Raw genomic sequence first — 8523 nt, 5'->3', positions numbered from 1 at the left:
AGTCTATAATCACCCCCTCGAAAATCAGATTTGCCTAAGGCACATATAGCTGTAGACATACACATGCATTTTTCTGAATACAAGGATCTGATGGAGAATGTGTGATTAAAATGTGATGGAGTTTGGACTCTGGCATTGTTCAAGATAAGCAAAATGAGCCATTTTTAGAACCAATTAGAGGATTTCAAATTTAAAATTATTTCACCTGTTGAGTGGTCAGATTGATATACTAACAGAAGTGTAGTGCATGCCAAGTGAAGTGCGTGCAGTCCCTGGCTTCTGTGTCAGTACTGTCAATGTCTCTCACACTCATCGTGTTGACAATGTTTTGCAGAGCACCATGATGTGGCTGTTCATAACCATTGCTTATATAACGTGCATCAATGAAAAGTCAGATGCAAGCCCTGAGGTGTCCATGGATGTTGTAAGTCCTGACTTCTCTCCCTTCTTTTCCTGCTTGGGCATGCAAGCTACCTATGCTGCCATAGTCTGGGCAGGAGCCATGGTCTCTGTGTGTGTATCTTCACCAGGGCTTTGTACCAGGGTTTTATTAGAGCTTTTGTCTCCCTGTGCTTACCTACATGGAGATTTATGGCAGACGTTTATGGGGGAGTTCGGTCCAAGTCAACAGGTTTGGTCAACGCAGCTGTCTCAGGCTTGGAGCTTCACTGTCATTGCTGCCCTGCTCTTCACAAACATTGATTGCAACATGAAAAGCGACAACGGGTCTTTCTTTACCAGACCTGCTCAGGGAGTGAGGAAAACTCACACCTGCCAAAAATTTTAGCTGAAGTAATGACATCACTGCAGCGTTGGTGGAAGGGATATTGGGAGGTCCCTACTCCGCCCTCCTGCTGACAGCAGGAGTCATCACCACCAGCTCAAGGCGGCCACTGTTGGCTTCGCCCAGCCAAGCCCTAACACCCTCCAGGATGGAGACCCCCACCTCCCTGGGGACCCATCCCACGCTGTCCTTCCCTTCCCACAGGGTGAAATTGTCCGCTACCATGGGTACCCCTACGAGGAGCATGAAGTGGTGACAGACGATGGCTATTACCTCACCATGCAGAGGATTCCTCACGGCAGAGACAACACAGGAAGCATGAGCGCCTCCCACGAAGCAGAGGCACAGGGCTCCAGCATGTTCTGCCCCCGTAAGTGCCACGAGAAGGTCTGCCTGGTCCAGGGACCCTGAGAGCTTTGCTGGGCTGGAGTAGGCCATGGTCAGGGCTGCCTCATCATGGGCTGGGTCCTCAAGGAGACAACTTTCCCTGTAGGATTAGCCTCAGAACCAGAAGAAATGCAGGTGCCCACCACGCCGACCTTCTTGAGACCTTCCCATTCCCTCCTTCCCCTTCACACCAGATGAGCATGTGGCGAGGACGTACCTTGACATGGGGAGGATCTGCTCCAAAGAGGAAGGAAAAGATAAGGAGAATGAATGGGACAGAGAAATCTTGCCCCAGGTTTTACCCCCGCTCAAAGCCAGCCAGTGGAGCAGCAAAATGCCATTTGTCAGCAAAAAAAACCCCCATGTGTCCAACCCAATGCCATCTCACCATTTCGGCTCCTTTCTGTTCTTCACTTGAACCGCTGTTTCAAAGTGGAGGGGATGATGCCCCATTCCTGGCAGGGTGTCCCTCTCCTGGAAAGCAGGAGGACTGGCGTATGAACATGGCAAATAAGTGTAAAAAGCCAGATTTCCATTCAGAACACTTTGTCCTCAGCTGTCCAGGGTGGAAATGTGAGTCTTACATTGAGTGTCTAAAAACCAACAGAAAAAAGAGGAGACAAAGAAAAAAAAAAAGTAAGTCATTTTTATTTCAACTTTTTCATGCTGCAACCTGTGGTTGTCCTACCATATGAATTCAGATAACCTTGCGATGACCATGTTGTGACTTTGAAGTTGGACCTGCTTTGAGCAGGGGATTGGAGCAGAGACCTCCAGAGGTCCTTTCCAAAGTAAACCTTTCCATAATCTCTTTTCCACTCTCTTCCTACAGCACTTCAGGCTTCCTGGTCCTTTGTAAAAAAGATCTTAAGTTTGTTCTGGGGAGCTGAGACTTGCCCATATGGCTTAAAGTGGGCAGGAGCGTGGGCAGAAGATGCTCTTGACCCCTCCAGTACCCGTGTCTCTTGCAATGGGGCAGCATGGTGTTGCTGTGCTGTGGGAGATACTTAGACTCTGCTGGGTTTTCAGTGTCTCCTGGTCAGACCCAGAGTACCTGAGCCAAACAAAAAAGGGACCGTGAGGATGATGGTCTCCATGCAAAGGGCACAGTCAGAGTCCAGACAGACATGGGGCTTGGTTTCTTTCTTCCTGGGAGCATGATTTACTGAGCTCCATTCAGTGTGGAGTCCAACCTTGTTTTTCAGCTTCGCTATATCTATTTTCTCTGCCCTGGGATGACCAAAAAGCCTACTTGAAAAACAGCTCTTCAAAGAGGCTGAGGACATAGGCGACCATCTCCCTGCACTGGAGTCACTTCCCCAGGGGGCTGCTGAAGGCTGAGGACATAGGCGACCATCTCCCTGGGCTGCTGCCAAAAGCGATACCTGGATCTGAACGATCAATTTTGCCAGTGGTCAGAGAAAATGATCCTCCTCTTCTTCCTTCAGCTCCAAAGCCCGCGGTCCTCCTGCAGCATGGCCTGGTGTTGGAGGGAAGCAACTGGGTTACCAACTTGCCCAACAGCAGTCTGGGCTTCATCCTCGCTGATGCCGGCTACGATGTCTGGATCGGAAACAGCCGGGGGAACAGCTGGTCGCGAAAGCACAAAGAGTTTGAGTTTCACCACCAGGAATACTCAGCTTACAGGTATTTTCTGTGAAACTGAAGGGTGGGCAGCTACTTGGTACCCTCAGCAGTGTCCGTAAGCTGGAGGAGCAGTGCCGCTGACAGTCGCACCATCTGCCAGTGGGCATAAACTGACACCACCAAGATGCCATAGGGGTGCCTATACCTGCCAGAGCCCTCGCCCACTCCCCAAATAGTCATGCCACTACTTGCCGTGTCCTGCCTGTCATTCTCAAGGTCAGCAACAGCAATTTTTTCATGTGCCTGTCTCTGTTTCAGCTTTCATGAGATGGCCATGTATGACCTTCCAGCAACGATCAACTATATTCTGCAGAAAACTGGACAGGAGCAGTTATACTACGTGGCTTACTCTCAAGGCACCACCACAGGTACTTAGGAGGGGATCAGACCACTGTCAGTTACATTAGCTGCACACCCCCATTTTGGGAGTGTTCTTCTGAGAGTCTGGATGGAGAGGGTAACATCTGGGCATGTCCAAACAATGAAGGGAAAAGAGCAGGTAAAAATCCCTGCTTTAACAGAACAATTTTGAGCAGTGACAGTCCAAAAATAGTTGCAGCGATGGCTTTTGGTGCATCCCACTGCTGTCAGAGCCCCAGGAAGGGCTTGCAGGAGCTGCAGCTGGGCTGAACAGTCAAGCTGGGAGCTGAAATGCATCAGCAGCAAAGTCAAGTCACCAATTTGCTAGAGCCACCTCCAAGGGTTCTTCCAATGGGCACACACACCTGGGAGTCAACAACTCCTTCAGAAATAAGAGGGCAGGGTCTGCTTCCTTCTCCCTCCCGCAGGTTTCATTGCGTTTTCATCCATTCCCGAGCTGGATCGCAAAATCAAGATGTTTTTTGCCTTGGCTCCTATCACCACAAACTCAAATATGAAGTCACCCTTGGTAAGGCTGTTTGACCTTCCCGAGGGGCTGGTTAAGGTATGTCCTCGCTACACGCTTGTCTGGTGTGAAGGGGGAGGAGGGAATGGGAGGGTCTCATCACCTGAGACATGCAGTGCTTGTACATCACTTCCATTTCCCTGCCCTCTGTGTGCCCTTTGCATTGAGCAGGTACATTTGTGCCTACACTCTTGAGCCGGCGGGGCATTAAACAGTGTAAAGCATCCTCCTGTCCAACCCTAATCAGAGAAGAGCTATTTCTAGATATTGTTTTTGAGTCCATCCTCCTAGAAGAAACCTCTTCTAGGAAGATCAGGGCTCTTCCAGGGCCATGGCCATTTCTGAAAAGCCAAAATTACGAAGCACAGCAAAGCTGTGGCAAGGAAGACAGCAACTTTCAGGGGTGAGCAGAGACGTGGGGAGTGTCTGGAGGCAAGAGAGGAATGTGAACCACACTGATCAATGCCTTTGACTTTCACAGTTCATTTTAGGACGCACAGTGGTCTTCGATAAGGGCGAGATCTTGCAGCAAGTGATTTCCAGTCTGTGCAGCTACCCCATCTTTAAAAGCTTTTGCTCCTTGGTCCTTTACTTGCCTGGTGGGTTTACCAACAGCTTAAATGTGGTATGTACACTCCAGCTTACCTTTTAAGTTATCCAGTTTCTCATTGTTTGAGCCTGAGTTGTCAACCAGCTGCCTTCACCTGGCTTTTCACATCTTCGATTCATCGAATAATCTGGCCATTGCGTTGGCCATTGTGATGCTCTTGCATTGGCACCAGAGGGAAGCCCAGAGTGCACACAAGGTCACACGTCCACCGAGCACGTTGTCTCCCCAGTGGGGATGATGCCGAAGGGGAGAGCGCAGAAATTCATTCAGTGCTCCAGGGACTTCCAGGGTTTCTCTTTTACTAAGTGATTTGTAATTTCACATGTGTTTTCATAACAAAAGGGGCTCTTATGGAACAAACTCCCCTTCAATCCACTGCTAGGAGAGGTGGGCCCTCAGACTCTTCAGTCTACCATCCCTTAGAACATATTTATCCCCAAATCAGAGCCTTTCCCTGTGCGCCACTGCACTGAACACAGTCATAGAAAAATTCAAGCTGGAGACACCAGGGTGGGGATTTCTGGCCCAACCTCGCTCCCACCAGGGCCAACACTACAGCTACAGTAGGTTGCTTGGGGACGTGTCCAGGCAAGCTGGGTGGTCCCAGGAATGCCCCATTTGCACGGGGAAGGGCTATTTCCTTGGGGCCAGCCAAGATTTCAAGGTCCAGATCCTGCCACAAACCACTCGTGAGTAAAATTGGAGAGGGGTCTACATAGAGTACTAAGCAATAATAGCTTGATCATGGATGGAGTCAGAGCTGGGCCACTGTTTCTCAAGGAAAGTGTTGGTGTAATTTCTTAATATTCCAAGTGAGGAAATGCATTAGAAACAACATGTAGTGTTGTTTACAAATTTGATTGATTTACAATCAAATACTGTGATGAGTTGCACATTTTCTTTGCAAAAGTATCCTGAGCACAAGATATGGAGTTTTACTTTGGTTTGAAAAGCACATAGACTCATAACATGACCCAGCATCCCATGGGAATTGCTCAGCTTACTGAAGGGAGCCCTACAGCACCCTTCATGTTGCTGTCTGCGGTGGGTGTTCACATGGCATGTGGCTGAACTGTGCCTTCACAGAGCTAAGACGAAGTAGTTTGTACAAATGCAAGCTCCAGCTAGCCTGTGTGAGTGAAAGACTTGTGTGGCTACTGAACAGGATCAGTTTTATTTCTAATGGGATTTCCCTTCATGCAGAAAATAAATGTCTCCAATACTTTCTTGCAGAGCCGCATAGATGTCTACCTGTCCCGCTACCCTGATTCAACATCCCTAAAAAACATGTTACATTGGCGCCAGGTAATATTTCCTGCTGCAGAATAAGATCACATGCAATCAGGGCCCATGTTCTCTTCTCTCAGCTGCCGAGGACCTCTTTTCAATGCTTGAGTATAATCGTCCATTGCTCTCCCTGCAGAGCTATGTTAGAGAGAAAGGGGAAAATTGACATGAAACACTGGTGCAGATGCAGTTCTTTTGGCCATGACTTTCAACAAAAGGTGACCAAGAGTCTTTGGAGCTAGTAGGAGATAGAGATGGAAGCAAGAACTGGTAATAAACCAGCACAGGAGATGCTAGAGTAAAGGCTAAGAGCTGAGGGTCAGTAGAGACAACTAATCATACAACAACTAATCATTGAAAACATGCACAGACTCATATCCTTCTGTTGTAGACATTGACCATGGCAGACAAAGGAAACTTGCCCAAAGGTCTGATTTGTGTCTTCTTTGAGGCTAGCTCTTGACTGTACGCTGGGTGCACTGTGGGTTTCTGGGGACTCAGCCTCCAGATGTCTATGTTCTGCAGCTTGCCAACCACCTGAGAGAGGAGGGATGAAAGACATGAGCAATGCCAGACGATCTTGCAGGCCATGCTGAGATCTTCCTGGGGGTTGAGCTCTCCTAAAAGACAATATCACACGTAACAAATAGCATCCTCGAGCCTCGGTGGCAGGAGGGAGCAGTGCGGTTCCCCAGTCACCTCTTTTATCTTTCTTATGGTCCTCTCTAATGCATGGATAATAAACACAGCTCTCCTCCTTTTCCAGCTCTATCAAACGGGGGAATTCAAATATTATGATTACGGCAGTGACAACATGCTTCATTACAACCAGGTAAGAGAAATCCATTCTCATTTGTCAGTTTAAAAAAGAGAAAAAAAAGAAAAAAGAAAATTACAATGAAAACATTGCAGTGGCTGAGACTGAATTTTATGGGATTTATGGAATTTACCTTATATGGTCAAACGGGTTTGTACCTTTCTTACAAAAAAGAGGTCTGTGATGTTGTTCAATGATGACTGTTTGACCCTCTGGTGAAAAGTGCAGGAGCCCAAGGCATAATCAGGACCTCTGGTGATAGTTTCTGTACTGTCTCTCGGGATAGGGGAGAAATTCCAAGCAGCAATCAGGAATACTTTGAATTTTTGACTTGCCTGTGACCTCCCAGGCTTTCCTTCCTCAAGCCACACTATTTGTCTTCCAGACCACACCTCCCTTCTATGAGCTGGAAAATATGAAAACCCCCCTTGCTGCATGGTATGGTGGCAGGGACTGGATTTCAGCCCCTGAAGACGTAAACATCACACTGCCTCGTATAACCAATGTGGCATACAAAAAGTACATTCCTGAATTTGTCCACTTTGATTTCCTTTGGGGTATGCAAGCGTATGAACAAGTGTACAAAGAAATTCTTGAACTGATGGAGAAGAGCGCCTAGAGTCGGACCACTGGCAGTAACTGTTGGTTTCTCGTTTGACTTCTGGGCCTTCTTTTATTTGAAAAAAAAAAAAGTGAAGAAAAAACGAGGGGAAAAAGGCTCATTAAACTGCTACACTTGGTTTGGATTGATATTACTCTGGCAAGTGAGGAAAACAAGCCAATCCAATGATCGGGAAAGCACGTAGGATTTAGGTTAAATAGGTTGAGGTCCTTGCAGAAGTTGGGCATGGCCCTTGGACCCTGAGTCTCCCAGGTGCCTCACTCACATGCATTTCCAACAACAAGCAATTTCAGTGGAATTTGGCTGCTGGTCACCATTGCAGGCTCTGGCCTCCCTACGCTTGGGTTCCCAGCTGCAAACACCCATACAGCAGCTCAGCTCCCTCCTGGATGCTGGTGTTTCACCAGAGTAGGTGTGCTCAGATGGGACCACGTGGTGGGTCGAGTGATGAATCCTGCTGATGTAGCTTTATCCACCTTCTGGTGACTCTTCCACACCAAGAATCCCAACATCCTGACGTTCATTGCTTTACAGTCGGAAGGAGCTAGAAACTTTCTGCCTGGTGACAATGAAAAGAGCTCGTGGTTTTTTTCCATGAGAACTGTCCATATAGGGAACATCTTTCTCAAATTCATGTTGATTTGGATAACACTGGCCTTGCTCATACACAAAAGGGTTTTCAATAAGTTCTACCAGGAAACACCATTTTGCACCGTTTTAAGCAATATTCTCAAGGCACAAACCCAGCTGGAAGGTCACCTTTTGCTGACTCTCAGGAAATGCTTTTGTTTTCCTTATGTGGGAGAGAGAAGAAGAGTCTGGTGGAAGCCAGTAATGAGTCTAACTCTGTTTTCAGCTTCTGGATTACACTTCTTAATAATACATTGATTAGGGGAGGAATTGTGAATTTGCCTGTTTGTGAAACTATATTCTTCAAATATGCCTAGAAGCAAGCAGGGCAAAGGATAAGGCCCTCTTTCCACAAAGATGTACAAATAAAAATTATATAATAATAGTAATAATAAAGTAAGATAGGATCCACTGGGCTGTGTGTAGTTGTACTGCCTTAAACTTCCAGAGGAGTATGGGGGTTTTCAGCACAGACGTCTTGCCATGTGCAGGCAAGGGAGAGTTGCTTGTCCAACACTCCCTCTGCTCAGGGATAACTTTCAGTGGCTTGTAACACTGGCAGACACCCACTGCCCATGATGCAACTAGCATCCTCCACCCTGTGCCCTGCAGGGAAGAGGTGGGTCGCAGAAGGCAGGTTGGAGGGTGAGGAGGGGTATCGAGCCCAGCACAGCTGCTCTCCAGAGGCAAACTGTGGGTCTTAGGAGCACACTTTCATCCAAGTGTCTGGAGATGGTGGGACGGGGCTGTTGGTACACGTCCTTGTAGGACAACTGCAGTGGGCTCTATTTGAATTATCATCAAAGGGGACCGGCTGTAAAGGTGTTTCACTTTCCATCCTTACAGCTAGAAT

At 47.7% G+C, this 8523-nt stretch overlaps 1 protein-coding gene across 1 annotated transcript; it reads left to right on the top strand.

Moving 5' to 3' along the window:
• Window positions 1-271: 271 nt before the first annotated feature.
• On the top strand, window positions 272-7037 carry LOC103895480 (lipase member M). Its single transcript, XM_009275066.2, has 9 exons — window positions 272-424; window positions 989-1154; window positions 2620-2818; window positions 3077-3186; window positions 3607-3743; window positions 4186-4329; window positions 5548-5619; window positions 6368-6433; window positions 6804-7037. Exons 1-9 carry the CDS (start codon window positions 341-343, stop codon window positions 7035-7037), a joined length of 1212 nt encoding a protein of 403 aa, XP_009273341.1. The 5' UTR covers window positions 272-340.
• The last annotated feature ends 1486 nt before the right edge of the window (window positions 7038-8523 follow it).

The sequence above is a fragment of the Aptenodytes forsteri genome, unplaced genomic scaffold (assembly GCF_000699145.1).
Source record: "Aptenodytes forsteri isolate BGI_AS27 unplaced genomic scaffold, ASM69914v1 Scaffold320, whole genome shotgun sequence".
Taxonomy (NCBI): domain Eukaryota; kingdom Metazoa; phylum Chordata; class Aves; order Sphenisciformes; family Spheniscidae; genus Aptenodytes; species Aptenodytes forsteri.
This window is presented reverse-complemented; position numbering and strand designations above follow the sequence as displayed.